The sequence below is a fragment of the Canis aureus genome, chromosome 1, assembly GCF_053574225.1.
Source record: "Canis aureus isolate CA01 chromosome 1, VMU_Caureus_v.1.0, whole genome shotgun sequence".
In the NCBI taxonomy this organism is placed as follows: domain Eukaryota; kingdom Metazoa; phylum Chordata; class Mammalia; order Carnivora; family Canidae; genus Canis; species Canis aureus.
The window spans coordinates 37,604,504-37,626,583 of NC_135611.1; the positions used below are offsets into that span (position 1 = coordinate 37,604,504).

The following is a 22,080-nucleotide window of genomic DNA, read 5'->3' on the forward strand; positions in this document are numbered from 1 at the left end:
GAGGGTCCCCTACTAAATCTCTATCAATCCCTCCAGCATTCTATCTTACTAATCAACTTTACTTCAAATATCTCATGACTATATCCATTTCTTTCTATCTCCACTACCCCTGACCTCATCAAAGCCACCATCACTATTGCTGTAGCCTCTTGATCTGGTCTCTCCTAAGTTTTTCTATTTTTTTCTACTCCTACTAATCTAATTGCCACACTGCACAAAAGGGACCTTTTAAAGATTCAAATCCGATCATGGTACTTCTCTGCATATAACATGTAATGCCTTTCTGTTTATATGGAAAGAAAATTCTTCAGTCTTCAGTGGCCCTTAAGCATCTGGTCTCTCTGTGGTTTCCGGACTCATTTCATTCACTTGTCCTTTGTGCCTTCTACACTGCAGCCACTGAATTCCACTGTGTGACTTCTTGTCTCAGGTACTTCTATGTATTGTTTTTTGTTTGTTTCTGTCTGGCAGGCTCCTCCACACAGGACCATTTTTCTCTTTTTCCCAGCCTGGTTAATTCATTCATCCTTTAGACATCTACTTAACTGTCATTCCCTCAGAGAAGCCAGGTCTGATTTTCTTTTGTAGGGCTTATCACAATTATATGTAAATTATTTGTGTATTGTCTGTGCTCCTACTCCAACTCAAATTCTGTCCCCCACCCACCACCCCATTACCAAACTGTAAAATCCACAAGGACAGCGATCGTGTCTGTTTTATTCAGGAGTGTATGCTGTGTCTGTGAGGCCCAGCACACTGCCTGGCACACACTATGTATCCAATAAATAGGTATGGAATGAATGAATGAATAAATGAGTGAAATTCATTCCAACTTTGGGATTCTGGTTATCTCAACACACTAGAGAGTAATATTAATTTCATTGATACCTTCAGGTTTTACTCAAAAATGGTAGGAATAAACAGCAATTAGACATACTTTAATTTAACCACACTTTTGTCAGGAGGGGGAGCCCTAACTCTTGAGAGTTTCAAATTGCAGTTCATTTTCCTCAAAAAATACAATCTTTAAAAATAAAGGATTTTTAATTCTCAGGCCTATATTTCCTACTACAATCATATATTGATTTGTCCTTTGTCTAAATTTGGTTAGGGGGATCCCTGGGTGGCGCAGCGGTTTGGCGCCTGCCTTTGGCCCAGGGTGCGATCCTGGAGACCCGGGATGGAATCCCACATCGGGCTCCCGGTGCATGGAGCCTGCTTCTCCCTCTGCCTGTGTCTCTGCCTCTCTCTCTCTCTCTCTCTCTCTGGCTCCCGGTGCATGGAGCCTGCTTCTCCCTCTGCCTGTGTCTCTGCCTCTCTCTCTCTCTCTCTCTCTCTGTGACTATCATAAATAAATAAAATAAAAAAAAATAAATTTGGTTAGGAATAAAAAAAAAGCATGTTTAAGGTAAGCAAAGAACAAAAAAGTCGTGAGAAAGTTTTTCATTACATAAATGCCCCTTAGATAGAAAGTCCAATTAGAGATCCTGTTTGGATTTCAAAAAAAATTTTTTTAAAGATTTTATCTATTTATTCATGAGAGACACAGAGAAAGAGACAAAGGCAGAGGGAGAAGCAGGCTCCATGCAGGGAGCCCAATGTGGGTGGGACTTGATCCCAGGTCTCCAGGATCACGCCCTGGCGTAAACCACTGAGACACCCAGGTTGCCATGGATTTCTAGTAATTTTCTTAGAATTCTGAATGAAGCACAGGAAAAAATTAGGAAAATAGGGCCATGTTTTGGCTATACCATGAGATACCAAATCATGTCATTTAAAAGTACACTACCTCCTAAGTACATTAACTTCCTAAGCACTCTATTTTTTCCTCGAATGAGGCTGGGTTCATTCCTTTTCCCTGCTATCTAGGGCAAATGAGAGAATGAGGAAGAACCCCTCTTTAAGTAAATCTCTAATTTAACCAGAGCTCTATTTGTAGTGGACAGAAATACTATCAAAGATGATGGATAGGGAACTGAAATTCTAAGACGTTACTTTCTGCCACAGTGGACCTACGGCCAGCCACGTTTGAAAAAGCATTTTTGTGTTCCTCCCACAGACAGTGTAGATGGTAAAGCTGAGGATTTCAGGCAGTGTTCTTACAGATAGAAACAGTAGTTTCTATACTTACTGTGCCAGCCTTGCTCTGATTTTGATGCTCTCACTGCCAAACGCTGATTTCTATTACACTGCTCTATGTTTCCGCATGTTTTTAACCTACTTTACCTTCACAGGGATGTCTTCTTCCTGGCTGGCTTTCTCTGAGGTGAAGACATATGAGATTTCTTTGTGAGATGTGGTCTGGCGGCAGATGGCACACTTAATGGAACTTCTGTGAGACCCCACGCTGTACTGTTCAATTATAATTGAAATGCACTCATTACAGAAACAGTGTCCACAGGTCAGTACTGCCCACTGAAAAAGAAAATACACAGAACATATCTTAGGGAGATGCTATCAAAGATGCATTTTAATTTATAAATACGTTAAAAGGAGGAGAAGGGAATCCTAATTTCACTTCCTAAATGTTTTATGACATTAACATTCTAAGTCATAAAAGCTAAGTTGTATTTTAACTACTTGTACTTTGACTACTTTTGAATTACTTTAGTTCAACCAGAGTACACTTTCATAGTCTTTAGTTCTACTCACTCTTAATTGTGAGCATTAACAGTCAGCCACCATTATTTTGTAAGAAGTTGTTTTCATTTCAGTATTTAGGAAAAATGCAAATGACTCTTTTAGCATGCAACTGCAGATATTATAGAGGGACTGAGAACAACATTAATTTGGAGATAATATCCTCAATATATTCTATATAACTCATTGAGTGGATTTACATTTGCACATGCTACAGTATTTATTGATAGAATGTAAGATGGGCTGATATCTCAGATTTATTTTAAAAGTGGTTCTGAATACATTAAAAAACCTACATAAATTAATAAAAAGACATTTTCGAAAACTCTGTTGTTCTACTTCAAGAAAAGTACAATAGTTCTGACTCTTGGAGTATACCATGGAGACTCCCTCTTTTTGGCAATGAGGGATATAGAAGAGTACTGGTTTTAGGTGAGGTGTCAGTTCTAAAAGCTATGGCATCTTATGTAAATTATTTAACTTTTTTCAACTGGTAAACAACAACAAAAACTGAAGTATTATGAGTGACTAGATTCCTAAGCACTAAGCTGTGTTTTTCTAGATTTGGGCATGTATGAACATGCATGGAAAGAAGCTGCTTAGCTGGGCCCACACGAGATACTTTGCAGGATAAACTAAAAAGCCCCTCAGAAGGGAACTCACACTAAGGGAAGAGTAGAATAAGGTATATGAACTTGATTTGAAAACAGTTTTTGAGAAGGGGGAGGGGCTGTTTAGGGTTCATGCTGCTGTCTAGCTGCACATCTGCTCTCAAGGACTTGTGGCAATCCTTGGGAGTAAAATTAAAGAGCTGTTTCACTACCAAATTTTTTTTTTTTTTTAAGATTTATCTATTTATTTGAGAGAGACAGAGAGAATATGTGTACACATGCAGAGGGGAGGGGCAGAGGGAGAGGGAGAAGGGCAGAGTCCCAAGCAGATTCTGCACCAAGTTCAATTCCATGACCCCGAGATCACAACCTGAGCTGATACCAAGAGTCAGCCAGTCGCTTAACCAACTGAGCCACCAGGAGGCCCTTGCTGGCATTTTTATAAACACGGCATCATTTTTCTGTACCCTGTGTACCTTTTGTGCCAGTGAGAATGAAACAGAGGGGCACTTCCTCTATTTGAGAAAACTTTTGTGGCTCATGAGAGCTCAGAATGGAAAAGCTGAATAAGACAAGTCCATCTATACCTGCAATTCAGGAGAAATCAGACACCTGCTGTCAGGGCCTCAGAAATGACTGGAAGCTGACTGAAGTAGCTCAAACAGAAGACAAGTGGCAATGTCTCCAAAGGTGTTAGTCAGTATACGAGTTATCTCTGACTGATTTCTCTAAATTAGGATGGGAAGAAGAGAACTGGGAAGCTAAAGGATCTAGAGTTCCTACAGACTGTGGTGAGGAACAGAATTAAAAAAGTAAAGTATTGTTACTCTTGTTGTAATCCAGTATGTTCTCTTAACTGAAGGAAATATGGGTCATACTATAATATGGGAATACTAAAATTAAATGAAATAATATACATGAAAGAACTTTAAAACCTGGAAATGTTTAAGACATAAATTAAAATTTCTAATTCATCCAGTTGCATGAGTTTCATTGAAACTAAAAGTAAAAAAGACAGTGCTTACCTCATGATCTTTTCCATTTTTATCACTTTTATCACATTTTTACCAGTGACTTTTCTCAGAAATCACTAGCATCTGTACATTACTATTCTGCTTGGTTTCCAAAGTAATATCGAGGCATTTAAGATTCATTACCAATAAAATATCATTTAAAATCTCATGGTCTCCATAAATTGTAGAAACTAAAAGGTATTTTCTTTCTGATTACTACTGGTCAGAAGGTGGAGCTCATACATTTAACTCTCTACTCTTGGTTCCATAGAAAAAAAACAGCCAAGAACACTTTTACAGACTTCAAATTTTGAGGAGCAATTAATATTCTGATATTGTATATATTGACTTATACAAAGTAGAGATTCAAAATCAAAATCAGGGATCCCTGGGTGGCGCAGCGGTTTGGCGCCTGCCTTTGGCCCAGGGCGCCATCCTGGAGACCCGGGATCAAGTCCCACATCGGGCTCCTGGTGCATGGAGCCTGCTTCTCCCTCTGCCTATGTCTCTGCCTCTCTCTCTCTCTCTCTGTGACTATCATAAATAAAAAAAAACAAAAAAACAAAAAACCAAAAAAAAAACAAAACAAAAACCAAAAAAAAAAAAACAAAATCAAAATCACAGTTGGTAGGATAAAAGAATCTCTTTGAGGAGAATATGGTGCCAAAGTTTATAGAAATTTGTACACTGGGGCACCTGGGTGGCTCAGTTAAGTGTCTGCCTTCAGCTCAGGTCATGATCCTAGGGTCCTGGGATCAAGTTCCACATTGGGCTCCCTGCTGGGTGGTAGCCCTCTTCTCACCTTGCCCCTGCTTGTGTGCATGCTCTCTTTATGCTCTCCCTCTCTCATAAATAAATAAAATCTTAAACAACAAAAAAAGAAATTTGTATGCCAATATTCAAAAAGAAGTATTTATTCTTTATTATAATGGCCTTGTAAAAATAACAACTAAATTCCCCTAGGACAGATATTATTTGTATTTTAAAGCCTGATATTATTAAATATTAATAATTCCAAGTAAAAGCTATGTTGCCATACCTTTGTAATACCTTAAATAAATCAATGTATGCTCTATTATATTTTCGTATAATTACTAATAAACAGGTTTATTTATTTAGACTTGATCTTGTGACTAGAAACAATATGCAAAACTATGCACCTTTAATGAAAAATATGGTGTTATTCTAGAAATATGTTTTCACCTATTACTTAAGGAGGGACACTGCTCAAACATATGTGGTACTCAGCTTGTCATTTAACCTTTGGCCCTATTTTTAAGACAGAGGTAATTTTTGCCTTGTATATAAAATTGTCATGAGGGATGCCTAGGTGGCTTAGCAGTTGAGCATCTGCCTTCAGCTCAGGGCATGATCCCAGGGCCTCGGATCGAGTCCTGCATTGGGCTCCTCGCAGGGAGCCTGCTTCTCCCTCTGCCTATGTTTCTGCCTCTCTTTCTCTCTGTGTCTCTCATTAACAAATAAAGAAATCTTAAAAAAAAAAAAACAAAAAACGGTCATAAGAGAAAAAGTGAGTTATTGTAGGTAAATGCCTTTGAAAAGTGTAAAGCGTCTTCTAAATACATATGATACTTATTATTATTTCACCTGTTTTCCCAGCTGCCGAGCACAGATTGGACAAGGTTCTGGATTAATCCCTCCTGATGTTTTATCTTGAGACTGTTCAAAAAAATAATTAAAAAAGATTAGTTGCATTTTAAAATCTGATATGCACTTTATAACTCATCTATAAAAGTAAATGCTGGCAATTGCTAGTTAAATAACCTGATAATTAAGGTGATTTAGTAATGTATTACTTAATATTCCTGGGATTTACAAATAACATTCAAGGAACAAATAAAAAATGGAAATAATTGTCATTAGAGTTTATTAAAGTTACTATATTACTAATTTTTGTGACTAAGGCAAAATGAAAGGCAAATTATAACAGATAAATTCTCAAAATTTTACTTTTAAGCTAGATTTTGTATATGTATTATTTAAAAAAATGCAATTTGGAATTCTGAAATAAAGGCCCCTTAAATACTATACAGACAATATTTATTCTGTACATCCACCGGACATGTGATCACAGACTTGGGAAGAGGCATTTATTTACATATCTCCTTACTAATATGGGTTTCTTCTCATTTTGTATTCTCATTAAGGCAAAGCACATAACTAGAGAGCAGAAATATCTGATTTGAGACCTATTTTGCCTGGAAATTATATTGATATATAACAGTTCTCTTCAAAATCTCTTTAAAACTATTTCAAAAATTTTTAGTTCAAAGTCATGGGCAGGTTTTAATATTAATACTGAGGAAAACATAAAGAAAAGTAAATTAGACTCATTGATCATTGAAGTTTAAAGTCTGTGGTTTCATCAACCAAATATTTTTAAAAAATTGGTTTTGATTATCTTTTGACTTTTGTTAAGTAGTAAAAAAAAAAAAGGTAAATTGTGCGTAGATTCAGTAACTCTATAGGCTCAAAACAATTCCATTAATGAAAACATAACGATTTTTTTTTTATTGAATTTTTTCTTCTATTACTGATTTCTGTTTCAGATAATATATAAAAAACCACCTAAAATCTTAGTGGCTCAAACAAACATGAGTTTCTTGTGATTCTACAGGTCTGGGTGTGGACTGAGTCCTGAGGGGCTGGATGGTCCATTATGGCCTCATGTTGATATCTAGCAGCTGGGAGACTAGCTGGTCTGAAGAAAGGGCTAAGCTGAGATTTCTGCTCCTGAAGAAAGGTAATCTGGGCTGCTTCACAAAGACTCAAAATTCCAAAGAGCAATAAGATTGTGAAAACTCCAATGTACATGTACTTTTCACATCTCCGTGCTTATGTCACAGGCCAAAACCAGGTCATATGATAAAATAGATGGGAGATCATCCATGGGGATGCATACAACATGAGGCATTAGGCAGCATTTTTGTAAGCTATTTTTCATAATTTACAACATCTCTTTTTAAAAAATGTACTTAGAGCAAGAATTACTATTTTTCCATAAAGGGCCTAGTTGTAAATACTGCAGGCTTTGTGGCCATATAGTTTCTGTTGCAACTACTCAACTCCGCCATTGTAGCATGAAAGCAGCCATAAACAATATGTAAGGAATTGAGTCCAACAAAACTTTACTATAAATACAAAACAGGTAGTGAGCTGGATTTGGCCCATGTATAGTACTTTGCAGATCCCTGATTTAAAGTTATAAATTTCTTCTAAGTGCATCTTACCTGCACATTGTCATATGTTCAGTTCAGGACATTATCTAATTGTGATTTCTTTAACTCACAAGTTATTTAGGAGTGTGTTAATTTCTGAATATTTGGAGATTCATCTGGCTATCTTTCCTATTCATTCCTAGTTTATTTTTTTTTTATTTTTATTTTATTTTTCTTTTCATTCCTAGTTTAATTCTTCTTTTGTCAGGAAACATAATCTTGTAGAATTTCAATCCTTTAAACATTTTAAGAGTTGCTCTTTGAATCAGCACAAGGTCTATTTTCGTAAATGTTCCATGTACCGTTAAGAAAAGTATATTTTGGGATGCCTGGGTGGCTCAGCAGTTGAGTGTCTTAGGGCGTGATCCCAGGATCTGGGATTGAGTCCCACATAAGGCTCATTTTGGGGAGCCTGCTTCTCCCTCTGCCTTTGTCTCTGTGTCTCTCGTGAGTAAATAAATAAAATCTTTAAAAAAAAAAGTGCATTTTGTAGCTGCTTTGTCGATTAGGTCATGGTTGTTTAATGTTCAAATGTTAGCTATCTTTACTGATTTTTTCTATCCATTTGGCTGACATAGGAAAGAATCTTGTGATAGCTTGTATCGGCTTATTACCTTCTTCCTCTGTGTTAGGTATTTCAGTTCTGTGTGTGTTTTATATCCTATACATTGGCACTGCTGCTTTGCACAATCAGTATTTTCTATTTACTGTATACTTAGGCTTTCTTTTGCCCTGCATTCCTCCTTCCTGCACGTCCATCTTTCAATCTGGGATAATTTCCCTTCGATTCAAAGAACCTCCTTTAATATTTGTTATAGAGTGAATCTATTGGGAAGGAATTCTTTAAGTTTTTGTTTATCTAAAAACATCTTAATTTCATTTTTCAAAACAGCATTCTAAAGATGCTGTTCCACTGCTACCTGGTTGCACAGCATAAAACCATTAAAACCTGGTAACAGTGGAATGTCATCTTTAAAATGCTAAAAGCAAACAGTTTCTCTGTGTAGTCAACAAGGAGAAGGCAGAGTCACCAGTTTTATGGTGCTCCTTTGAAAGTATTATGTCTTTTTTGTCCCAATTCTAATTGCTTAACACTTTTTTTCATGATTTTTGGTTTCTCACAGTTTGATTATGATATTTGTAGGTGTTTTTTAAAAAAATATTTTTATTTTGTTTGGATTCTTTGAGCTTGTTGAATCTATAAGGTATTATTTTGTTGTCTTTCATCAGTTTGGGGAAACTCTCAGCCATTATCTATTCAGGTTGCTCTGGTACCATTTACCTCTTGTTCTCCTGGAACTTAAATGACATGTATGCCAATCATATGGCTGTGTCCCACATCTTTTTCACTATATCCTGTTCTTTATTTTTATTTATGTTTTTTCAAACTCAATATTTTTGGTTGAATTACACCTGAATTCCCTACTTCTGGGTCTAGTCACCATCCAATGAGTTTTTAATCTCAGATATTGGATTTTGCCTTTCCAAAATGTCCATTTGATTCTACTGTATACATTCTAGTTCATTTTATCTATGCTGTCCAGAATTTCCCCTTTCATGTATGAATCATAATTAAAGTCCTTTCCTGCTATTTCCACAATATGGATTATGTGTAGATCTGCTTTGATTGTCCATCTTTCCCCTTTTAATTACTGGTCACATTTTCCTGCCTTTCATGTTTCTTGTAATTTCCTATTGTACGCTACACTTCCTAGTTCATTTACACAACAAACTGCACGGACAAAATTAAATGTTATTTTTCTCCACAGAGGATTGCCCCTACCTCAGTAGGCAGTTAGGTTGATGTGTGAGTGGCTGATTATCTCAATTCAGTAAAAAAACTGAGCTAGTTTTGGGGATGGGTTGTAAGGTATGTTCAAAATCAAGCCACCATGTTTTAAATGTCTCAGGGATAAGACCTGTTATGTGTTTATTGTTGGTACCTTGCTCCCTTGGGGAGGAACTATTTCTTAAGTGCTGTGAAACTGAGATTTCACTGTATTTCTAGTTCAGGCCCAGCTGTCATGTAACCCTTATCACTCAGCAAATGAGTGAAGTTTGTTGTGTATCTGAAGCTCCTCAAAGTTCCAAAGTGTAACACTAACTCACCTGGCCACCAAAAGTTCTACTGATTTCTCTTTCTCCTATTTGAGTCCCTCTGCAATACTGACCTTAATCTCAGCCTGTATCCAGATACCGCAAATGTTTTCAGGCAAGACAATAGCCAGCAATCTCAGCTCACCTAGAAAGAGCTCTTCCTTCCCTGGAATGTCATTTCACCTCAACCTTTTTGCTTCCACAAGTCTCCACTGTCTTCAAAAATAAGATGTTAATAAGGTAATGGCCAGACATCACTGCTATTCTCATATGAGAAGTAGCAGTCCCCAAACAAAGATCTTGTGTGGTTGCTTAGTATTCAGAAAATTTCTTCTGAAGAACCCATTTTTTAAATTGAGATCTAAATGACACATCACAGATTAATTTCAGGTATATAACATAGTGATTCAATATTTATTGGAGATCTCCCTTATGCTTTGAAATTTTACTAGAAATTTACCAGTTTTTTGTTACTTGATCAACAATATAAAATGTTCACCTTTAAATTTCCTCAGAACTCTTGAATGTATGCCATTCTGCTTTAAATAATTAATTTATATTTTATTTCCCAAGTTGGTTGAATCACTAACAACTTATTAAATCACAATTTGATTAGTGTCTATGATCTGTCAACATCAAATTACATTAAGTTGCTTGAGGCTAAGGACCAAGTCTGTCTCAAACTCCTATTATAATACCTATACATCATAGGTGCTTACTTTTGTATCTGGTGATTGCCAGAAAATAGAAAAATTTGCTTAGTTTATTATTTTTATTTAATTAAACATAGTCACATGAAATTGGGATTATACTCCATTTATAATTCTATTTTATTTTTTTCTCTCAGCTTTCTAACATGAGCATTCTTATCTCATTTATTTTCTGAAAACACCATTTACAATATTTATATCATAACCTCATTGACTTTATATGTAAATAATCCATGACTTTATATGGAAATACAGTACTTTTCGTTGGACACTTGGTCTTCTAGTTTTTACTATCATAAATAACACTGCAATAACTATCTTTATGTTTAATTCACTTCCCAAATTTCTGTATCTTTAGAGTATTCAGGAAAAGTTCTAAGAACTACTGTGTTAAAGGATATGAATTCTCTAAAATTGTTAATACATGTTAAAGTATTTTGAAGAAAGGGCTATATAAATTTATATTTCCATTGGTAATACACAAAATATCCATTCACTGTCCTTTTACCACTGTGGAGTGTTGTTTTAAAAATCTCTGCCTACTTGTTGGCAGGAAATGGTATCAGCTTAATTTGATTTTTCCTTCATAATGTTTTTTTCTTATATTATTAACTGAATTGGATTTTCAAGGCAGAGTATATCCTTAGAATTTTTATTTTTTTAAAAACGATTCAACAAATACAGGATGGGTATCAATTTATATCCTATAACTAACAATTAATTATCTCTTAGTTTTGACTTTCACATTTAAAGTATAGAAAACTAATATTCAAAACTCACATTCAGGAACATCAAGAAATTTTTCCAAATGTTATTTCTCTAATGCGAGCACTTTGTGTGAAACTGACTTTTAAAAGTTTGCCCCATGTAGGGTACCTGGGTGGCTCTGTCAGTTAAGTGTCCTATTATTGATTTTGGCTCAGGTCACCACTTCAGGGCTGTGAGGTGGCAGGGCTCTGTGCTCAGTTTGGAGTTGGCTTGAGATTCTCTCTCCCTCTCTTCCTCACCCCCTCCCCTCCCACACTCACTCATGCTCTCTCTCTCTCAAATAAATCTTTTTTTTTTCCTCTCAAATAAATCTTAAAAATTTTTTCCTCTAATCATTTTCTCCTACCAGGATAATACTAGCAGTCATCATAGTAATATCAGCAAAAATACGATAATATTAATAGTAAAGGCCTAGAAAGTGCTTAATAAATGAGGAACTGCTCTAGCATTTCATGTATATTAATTTCATACAGTCCTGAAGAGAGTCCTACAACAGAATGTTGTTATTCTCATTTTACAGATGAGGCAAACAGAGGTAAATAACTTGAATAAAAGTCTCATATGTAGAAAATACTGGTGTTAAGATCCAAACCTGATCTGGGTCCCAAAATCTTCTTCTTAACTACCATGTCATTTTACTTATATGAATGTCCAACTTTTCATTTTATCGGCGCTAGGATTTATTGATTCACTTTACTGTATTTTGTATGAGTTTTCTTTCTTTCTTTTTTTTTTTGTATGAGTTTTCAGTACCAACTCTAGTCTACTGCCTTCCTTCATTTATCTTATCCAAAAATCTATCTTTCTGATAAGGTACTGCCAACAGCCATTTATCCCTGCAATAAAATTGAACTATTCATCAATGTCCAATATAATACATTGCTCACAACTCAGAAAATGTGTTTTAAATTACATTAAATAATTAATCATTACATCTTCTGATTTAGTAGCCTTCCAAATATTTAATAGCTCCAAATAACAAATTGAAAAAAAAATTTATGTACGCATTAATGTTGCACATATATGTATATATAGATTATGCAATGCAACCTTTGCCCAGAGGTATATTGTAACACTTTCACTATTCAAGGTTCTGAACAACAGTCTGTTTACATTGTCCTATACTCTAGACTGCACATCCTTTATATAATCTGTGTAACTTATATTTTCTATAGGTTCACCTGTTGTGATTTGTGTAGCTACTATAGACATAACTAGTATTCTAATATAATTAATACAAACAAAAGATTAAAGAAAACCCTGTACCATTAATTATGGGACTAAGAGATTAAATGGAAGGAGTCACTAAAGTTTATTATATACAGCATGGGAAAAAGTAGCATCTTTTAAACACAATACCTTTTCCAAGTTAGTTAGGTAAAGAAGCTGCCCAAGTTTTTTCTGAAGCTGTGAAGTAGCAACGGCTTTATCATTTAGTAGTTTTATACGATTTTGTTCTACCTAAAAAACAAAACAAAACAATTCTTTATTCTCTTATAAAATGGTAAAATTATAATAAACATGTACATTCTTCCTCAGTAATTTGTGTCCTATTTTAAGAAAACCCACTGACATGTGAAAACTCAAATTTGCCAAATGGATACTAGATATTTTAAAAGGAAATACACACACGGAGCTCTATAGAAGACAAAATTCAATACAAAATTCTTTTAAATAGGACATTTCCCTATATACTTTAAGTTGGATAAAAATCCACCCAAATTCTATTTGTTATCATCTTTCAGTAATATATCCATGGGATAAAGAAAAGCTAAATGATCTGCTGCTTTGGTAAGAGTTATTTTATGAAATCTAGGGAAGACTCTTCCTGTACATGCATACTCACACCCACACCCGTATCTCTTTTGCCCAGTAGCAAATAGTAGAATGAAGATTATAAAAATAAAAGAAACTTGATTACACACAAAAAAATTACTGACAATTCATATTTTAAAATTTGAGACAGTGTAAAATGAGTATTTAAAAATTTTTCTAAGGCACAGGTTCTAAGCTTTATTGAAAGAAAAAGATTTAGGGCAGCCTCGGTGGCACAGCGGTTTAGCGCCGACTACAGCCTGGGGTGTGATCCTGGAGACCTGGGATCGAGTCCCACATCGGGCTTCCTGTAGGGGGTCTGCTTCCCCTCTGCCTGTGTCTCTGCCTCTCTGTCTCTATGAACAAATAAACAAAATCTTAAAAAAAAAAAAAGAAAAAGAAAAAGATTTAAAAGATAAAACAGGGGTGCCTGGGTGGCTCAGCTGATTAAGCATCTGGCTTTGATCTCAGCTCAAGTCTTGATCTGGGGGTCATGAGTTCAAGCCCCTGCACTGGGCTCCATGCTGGCCATGGAGCCTACTTAAAACAAAACAAAACAACAACAACAACAAAAAATACACAAGGAATAAATTTATAAAGAGAATTATATTTTAATATGGGAGGAAAAGGTTGGGAGAGTCATTTTTTAATCCTGGGATATAAAGAGGATTTATTAGAAGATAAGTTGTTAATATTTGCTTATCAGTAGCAAAGGAAAAATGCAAAAGAAAAGCAATGCAAAAGAAAATGCAAAAGAAAAGAAATGCAAAAGAAAACTTTTCTGAAAAAAACTAAGGTAAGAAGGACATATGTCTAAAACTGACTAAGACCACCTTTAGATTTTGGCATACAGAAGGTACTCAGAAACACATGAATATGCAATCTGAAGAGAAACAAACAAAACTAAATAGTGAATTCTATGCATGTGTTAGACATTGTTCATCCTTGTCCATTCTGACTTATAAAACCAAACACTTTTATATGGCTAAAACGAAGAGCAGAGACTAAATACATTCTTATGGAAGAGATGACTGTCTTAACTCTTCTAGGGAACTTGGATTTTTGTGACACCTATTGGCTGTGTTTGTGTGATTTATTTGCAAATTACCTCATGTGGTTCAATGATATGAAGAACAGGTGGGTTGGGCTTTGGCTCCCTAGGATGACGTACTCTTAGTCGTTCTGTAGCCATTGCAAGTTCATCAATAGCAGACACGCGATTCCTCAGAGCCATCCAATATTCATGAAGCAACTGGAAAACAGAAAACACAAAGACTGGTAAGCAGAATTAAAACTGGTTAAGACCACCAAAATGTGCCATGATTCAAAGTCTTCAGTGAGCTCTAAGATATATTTTTTTTCATTAAGTGTCTATGATACAAGCAATTTTGGGGCCACTTTTTAGGATGAGGACATATGACTGAATAACCTCTATAGGCCCCTGTAGAATATTGTGCCTTTAGACTCTTAGGAACAGAATACCCAAAGATATTTTGGTGAGACCAAAGATCTTTACAGGTCAATACTAGCCTGGTGGAATCTCTGCTTTCTTAAGAAATATTTTTTATTATAAAACATTTCACATTTTCAAAATAATATGTACATATGGTAATGAGAATACTAAAATAAACAACTGAGTACTTAACATCCAATTTAAGAAAGAGAACACTATAAATGCCTTGGAAACTCTGTTCCTGCTCAACTGCATCCCTCTTTCCTCGCACATTCTTCCTTCAACTCCTACAATGGACTAACCACTATTCTGAATTAGACATTCTGTACTTTTCATTGGAGTTATACTAATCTACACATTCTTAATAATTAGGTTATACAAGTTTCTGAAATTTATAGAAATGTTATCAGTCGGTATAAAATTTTTGATATGCTTTCTTCATTAACACTATACTTTGAGGTAGACCTGACTAATATGTCTAATATTAGCTTATTAATTTGCATTGCTGTACAAGAGTTCAGTCTGCAATGTTATAGAGAAAAAATTCAAAGATCTGAGAAAACTGCATAATAGGCAATCCTCTGAAACATAGTCTGTCATCAAAATAAGCCCAGAGGAAAAATGCAGGGACAACTGGACACTGTATATAGCACTGTCTTCTTCTAACTGCTTGTTGTAATTAATGTGCGTTTGCATTTAGAATAATAATGTGAGAAGAAAAATAATTATTATGAATCAATGACTTTAACTATAAAATTATTATTCCTCAGTTTATCAAACATATGAAATGATGTTACAGATAGCATATTTTCTCCTCCTGGATAGAAATTTTTATCTTGCTTTAAAAGTCAAGAACTTCAGATTTTAAAAAAGGATATAAATGGAATTATAGTATTATAAATAAAAGTTTTTTCATTTCCTCACCCATCTCACCTGCAAAACAGGATGATGGATAACAACTCCAAATATAAAGAATAATTTAAAATTAATGAATTTTGGAATCTCATTCAAGTACAAAGTTGTGGTATATAAAATTATCAAAATATAAATATAAAGGGTCACTTTCTACTTTATTAACTGCAATGGTTTCCAGCCTTGTAAGCTGAGAAATATTTACTATGTTCTCCAATCTTCAAGATTATTGATGTTTTAAAAAAAAGGATTATTGATGTTTGAGGACGCCTAGATGGCTCAGTGGTTGAACGTCTGTTTCAGCTCAGGGCGTGATCCCAGAATCTGGGATGAGTCCCACTTCGGGCTCCCTGTAGGGAGCCTGCTTCTCCCTTTGCCTATGTCTCTCCCTCTCTCCCTTTCTCTGTGTCTCTCATGAACAAATAAATAAATCTTAAAAAAATAATTGACGTTTGGTTGTTATTCACAGAGCAAAAGCAAAACAAAACACAATGAAAACAAATAAAACTCCAATTTCACAGACCTGCAGTGTAAGATCAAGCTAAGAATAGAATGAAACACTTTTACAGCTAAATAAAAGGCTTCGTATTAATTTCATTTTAATAATGACTTTCTTTTAGTAATTTAATATATGGGAAGTTCCTTATTTATTCAGTATTATTGTATTTATTATTCTTCATTACAATCATTACATTTTAGGGAAACAAATTAGGATACTTCAAGTCTGTAAAACAGATTTTTAAAAACTCTTTGAAAAAAAGCAAAGTCAAGTAGTAATTAAAATTAATATAAAGAAGAAAAAATTTCAATATTGGAAAAAATACAGAAATACTGTACCTTATATTCCTTTTTCCATGCTTCAAAAAGGTCCATTGAAGTACTTCCTTCATCAATGAATTCAACATCAAATCTATGTGATTTTGCAAATGAGAGCAATGCTTTCAGAGACCGCTCTGTTTCACTTATTGCCCACAGACCCCGGCTTGTGGTGGGTATTCGATCATCCACCAATCCTTCTTCATCCTCTATCATCTCCTCAAATATTGCAGTCTGGCCTTTGACTCTGAAAACATAGGAGAACAAAACAATAGTAATTACTGTCAGTGGGTTAACAAGCATTATAAAAATCCTACTGGCAGAGGCAAGAGAGAAGCAAGGTCAATAACTTTTCATCAACAACTTTCAGTTGTTCAGTTTCAGTTGTTTTCATGTCTACAAGATCATGCTTACAAGTCTTTAGAAAACTACAGCAATTCTAAAAATGCTAAAGGCATCATAAATTTGTCCAGTATCTTGACAGCAATGTGACATGATAAAAAATGGCTATAAATTTTCATGCTAAAATCTAGCTCTGAGAATTATCATAATACAAAACACAAACTACCATCCCTACCACCAACCATGCAAAAGCAAAACAAAACCAGACCAAACCATAAGATGATCGCAAAGTACACCGTCAATCTTTTTCAAGGCAATCAGAACTTAGCCTTTTCTTAATTTGTTTGTAAAACAGGAATAATTTTGCTAATTATCATAGCTATTATGCACTTACGAGGTACGAGGTACCTTAGTTCTTGACACGGAATGAGATCTTCAAATTTGTGTAGACAAAGTATATTAATAATGACAGCTAACCTTTTACAGAACTCTTACTATGTATCACATACTATGCGCTAAGCAATTATGTGCACTTCAAAATTTAATATTCATAAAAAACTCAATGAGGTAAGCGTTTCTATTTTCATTTCATGAATAAGGATACTAAGACTTACAGAGGCAATCTGCCCACAATATGGGCAGGGATTGGAGTTGAAAAGTGTTGGACTCGAAAGTCTGTCACTTCCCTAAACTGTTTCTTCATCACACATTACTAGATGACATGAACATTTGGAAGTAACTTCGTATAAGTGAAACCGAACATGTTAAATGATGACATGCCAAAATTCACTGAATTGATGTAATTAAAGAAAAAAACGCAGGAAAGTTACTGTGAGGAAAATACATAGTCTTATAAATCAAAACACCAAGTCTTGTAAACATTTCATTCTCCTGATGGTAATCAATCAGAGAACTCACGTGTGGGAAAACAGCTTTGATTCATATTCTGTGAACAATTCATCAGCCTTACAAAAGACACAGCTGTAAAAGAAAGAAATGATCAGAGAAATATTTACACAGATAACTAGCAATCAGGCAATTTCTAAAAGTGGCTTAGTATTTTATATTTCATTTTATTCTTTACAATACGTATACCATTTAAGAAAAAAACAGTTTTCAGTATGTGGTATTTTAAAAGTTAGATTAACACTATGTTTCTTTCCACTTTGTCTGAATTTAAATGAAAAGAACCTTTATTAGATGAGCCACTGTTTATTCTCTCAGAAGAAACCTAGCTCAATGGGGTGATGCCATTTCATTGCATGACTTCTCCTATTACCTACCAGTTGAGAGGAAGTCTGGTTGGTCGAAGGTGGCAGATTGTCGCCGATTCAATAACATTACGAGATGGAGGTCCCTCCAGGTTTTTTACAGCCTCTCTTACTAGCTTCTGGAATTTATTTAGCTCTTCCATTTGTGTTGTAAGTAAGAACTGAAGACCTCTACAGTCGTGGAACCTAGTTTCCATCACCAGCATCACACACAACACAAAGAAGAGTATGTCAATTCCCTCAAATTTGAAAATGGTCGCCAAATAAAATATTAAAGAAACTGCAACATTTTATTTAGCCTACTTTGACTGAATTTACCTTAGTGGTATGTTCAATCTACTAGTAGATAAGGTATAATAACATTGGGTTATTTACTATAAAATATATCAAAATTTTGATAGTCTCTGTCCTCAGGAACTGAAAAAGAGTCTGTGAAACCTGTCTCTGTCTCACATGTCTTTGAAAGACCAAGACTGCGACATTATTTCTTTTTTAATAACAACTGACCACAAATGTCCCTCCTGAAATCCTTGCTTTATATGGAGAGGTGACTGCAGGATGAAAAATAAAGAGAAAAATTGAGAAAAAAGAAGAAAAACAGCCAAGAATTATATTGCTTGCTACAAAGAGTTTATAAATACATATATACATATACACGACATGTGTATATGTGTATCATCACATATATTTTACAATATATATACATATTATTTACATGTATATACATTTTGTTAAACATTTATTATATGATGTCAAGCATTTTGCCAAGCTCTTTACCTGTATAATCTCAACAGATACTATTATGCTCATGTTATGGATGAAGCTTAATGAATTAAAATAATTTAATTAAAATTACAAAGTGATCATGTAGCAGAGTTAGGAATTAAACCCAAACACAATGCCCTTAACTTTTTTTTTAAGATTTTATTTATTTATTTATTTATTTATTTATTTATTTATTTATTCATTCATTCATTCATTCATTCATTCATTCATTCATGAGAGATACAGAGAGAGAGAGAGGCAGAGACACAGGCAGAGGGAGAAGCAGGCTCCATGCAAGGAGCCCAATGTGGGACTCAATCCTGTGTCTCCAGGGTCATGCCCTGGGCTGAAGGTGGCGCTAAACCACTGAGCACCCGGGCTGTCCTCTTAACTCTTAAAACTGAGTGAAATGGGGGATCCCTGGGTGGCTCAGAGGTTTAGCACCTGCCTTTGGCCCCGGGCGCCATCCTGGAGTCCTGGGATCAAGTCCCACATCAGGCTCCCTGCATGGAGCCTGCTTCTCCCTCTGCCTATGTCTCTGCCTCTTTCTCCTTCTATGTCTATCATGAATAAATAAATAAAATCTTAAAAAAAATAAAAAATAAAACTGAGTGAAATGTGTGCCAAGAAAAGAAATGCACGTGTGTGTGTGAATGGGTTTCTGAAATGAGAAAGAAATCCTAAAATAATAAGAAATTCAAAAATGGAAAATACAAATAGGATTTGTTGGCTTTTTAGGTTAAGGGTATATCTTTTTTCTTCTAAAATGCCAAACATGCTTTTCACCAAATTAAGAGTCTGCTCTCCTTCCTTAAGGCTTCCTAGTATATTATAACACTAATCTGTTTCTTTCTGTCCATGGAGTTCTTTGAAAGTATCATTCATTGGGATGCCTGGGTGGCTCAGTGGTTGAGCATTTGCCTTTGGCTCAGAGCGTGATTCCGGAGTCCCGGGATCGTGTCCCACATCGGGCTCCCTGCATGGAGCCTGCTTTCCTTCTGCATGTGTCTCTGCCCCTCCCTTTCTCTCTCTCTCTGTGTGTCTCTCATGAATAAATAAAAAAATCTTAAAAAAAAAAAGAGAAAATATCATTCATTTTAGTACTTTGTCAGATTCAAGTATTTATACATATTTATGTTTCTAAGATTGTTCATGGGTTTGTCTCATTAAGCTAATTTTTAGAAGGTAAGAATTAGATCATATCTTTAAAAATATGAAATAGACACAATATAACTGCTCAATAATTTCTGAAAGAATTTGCACAGGGATACAAGAACACAACTAGGTTAGGTATATTATTCACATCAGTATTATTTACTATTATTCATAAATTATGCAACAGGGGCTAAAAAAATGATCATACATCAGCAGTTAACTATTTCAGCAATATTCTCTTTTGCAGGTCCTTTAAGTGAAAAAGAAGAATATGTTATAATCAACATGTTATTGGTAGGTACTATCCTAAGTACACAAGCACTTTGCAGACATTAATTTGTTAATCTTCACAACAATGCTGTGTGGTTTTATAGATGACGAAACTAACAGCTTATCTAACCTTCCCAAGGTCAGAGAGCTAGTAAGTGGTGGAACTGGCTGGAATATGAACATAGGCAGTCTGACTCGAGAATCTACCTGTGCTCTTAATCTAAGGAAAACTAAGGTTTTGCTTTTCTAAGAATTGGTTAAGAAGCAAACATGAAAATTTGGCTTCACAGATATGGATCTCACTGAAAAACACAGCCCCAGTATTAAAAATGATCTTTGAATGTAGATGCAATACAAAAATATTAACTCACCTAGATGATAAACTATACATTAAAAAAATTTTACTTTAAAAGTGTTTATTACTTTATATTTATGTCTAATGTTTCTGAAGAAAAAATGTGTAATAAATGGCATGTTTTACATTACCTACTGGTCATTTTATAGCACTGGGACCTCGACTTTTACAAGGGGCTATGTTCTCATAAATAGCAATTTGCAACTTTTAAGTAGCTTCTATGTGATTTAAGAAAAACAACTTCAAAATAATTTTACGATTTTATCAACTGATTCCACAATGCTGGCAAAACATATCAGCTTTAAAACTTGATAAAATGAATCACGACTTAAATGACAATTTATCCTGGAACGGTGATTCCTGGGTTTACCAGGGAAAAAGGAAGTGCACTCAAGAGTATAATGTAGTGCATATACCTCAGAAATGAAGCCTGTCCAGTTCTGTATGGTGAAAAAGATGATGACTGTAAATCTAAATTAGTAATGACACATGGAAAATGTAGCATATATCTTTAGGGTTTTAGCAGGCATTTTAAAAGAAAGGCTTTTAAAAGTAAAGAAAACACTTTAAAACATCTGAAAGATATTCTTATGCTGAATTTTTCACTGAAAAACTAACATTAATCCCAAGGCTGACCTTATACTGGGATGTGATCTAAGAAGCAATAAAAGATCCTCTCTCTGTCCCCTACGTACAATCAATAGACCTGCCACAATACTTCAAGTTCCCACATTAGAGTGATATTCTTTTGAGTTAAACCACTGTGGATACTATTGATAAAGAATAAGTTGGTCTTTGGGAAAAATTACTCACCAGTTATACAAAAAGCAACAATCCAACTTACCTACAAAGACCCTGAAGAATGATGAGTGTTGATGAGAAGACGGGGCAGAGAGCAGGTAATTTTACAACATAAAACCTGGACTACTGTGATGCTATGAAGCTTAGCTCTTTGTGGGTGAATTACAAAGTGGAAGCATGAATGCCTAACCTCAAGGACAAATTTCTCCAAAACAAAGTCTATTTCAAGACTTTGGCTTTGGGGCGTCTAGCAGAGGTACAATGAATATACTTTAAGTAGATTTAAAAAGCAGTAGAAATGGACTATTTAAAAATGACTAACATACAGAAGACAGGTTTCCTCTTTCAGGCTTATATCTAATATTTGTTTGAAATGTACTCTTAACAATAGGTAAAATCCAGATATTCATAATCACAGTATGTTTGATAGTTATATCCACCTCTTAACATTAAATGATCTGAATATTTGGGGTCATTACTCATAAAGTTATTCTATTTTGTACTGTTTTCTTACTTCTCTGACATAGAAAGCTTGCCAATTTGTTGCTTGTAGTTGCTTGTTATTTCATTTCGCACTCGCTGAGCAAGTTCCTCATCAATAGCAAATTCTATTGCTCTGTGGATCACATTCAGCCACCAAGGAGAATTAGAATAAATCTGTAAAGAGGACAACAACAGCTCACTGTTTCTATCACTGGGAAAGGTGCTGTGAAAAATTCAAAGGAAGTAATAAATGCTAGTCTCAAAGAAATTATAACAGTGGTGGAGACAAGCATACACACTCTATATACAAACTTTTGCATACATAATTAATGAGAACACCTGTTTCCTGAATTACTGTGGATGAATGAGAATTTATTGTATACATCTGAGTAACACAGTTGTGCTAAAAAAAATACACTACCAAATGAAAACTCAGTATTCACTGTATATATTTGAAAAGGTGATAGGTCTCCTTCTCAGTATAATAAAGATATTCTGCTAATCTTCAACTAATTGAACTAGATCGTACTCAATAATACTCTATGATTACTGGCAAAATTATATGCC

General features: G+C 34.8%; 1 protein-coding gene and 1 long non-coding RNA gene across 6 annotated transcripts in view; one reads left to right on the forward strand and one right to left on the reverse strand.

The window, feature by feature from the left end:
* The window catches only part of SHPRH (SNF2 histone linker PHD RING helicase), a 94,467-nt gene that overhangs the window by 21,821 nt on the left and 50,566 nt on the right, over positions 1-22,080 (reverse strand). For all 3 annotated transcript variants that reach the window (XM_077896121.1, XM_077896129.1, XM_077896139.1), the window contains exons 18-25: positions 21,545-21,687; positions 17,697-17,870; positions 17,332-17,394; positions 16,093-16,318; positions 13,999-14,142; positions 12,435-12,536; positions 5,870-5,941; positions 2,227-2,415 (exon numbers count right to left, since the gene is read on the reverse strand). In XM_077896121.1, the coding sequence (XP_077752247.1) occupies positions 2,227-2,415; positions 5,870-5,941; positions 12,435-12,536; positions 13,999-14,142; positions 16,093-16,318; positions 17,332-17,394; positions 17,697-17,870; positions 21,545-21,687 (1,113 nt within the window). The remainder of the gene's footprint in view (positions 1-2,226; positions 2,416-5,869; positions 5,942-12,434; positions 12,537-13,998; positions 14,143-16,092; positions 16,319-17,331; positions 17,395-17,696; positions 17,871-21,544; positions 21,688-22,080) is intronic.
* Positions 1-22,080, forward strand: part of LOC144312959 (uncharacterized) — a 52,557-nt gene that overhangs the window by 4,973 nt on the left and 25,504 nt on the right. For all 3 annotated transcript variants that reach the window (XR_013378603.1, XR_013378605.1, XR_013378609.1), the window contains exons 2-4: positions 2,235-2,401; positions 6,900-7,025; positions 19,852-19,898. This is a non-coding gene — a long non-coding RNA (uncharacterized LOC144312959). The remainder of the gene's footprint in view (positions 1-2,234; positions 2,402-6,899; positions 7,026-19,851; positions 19,899-22,080) is intronic.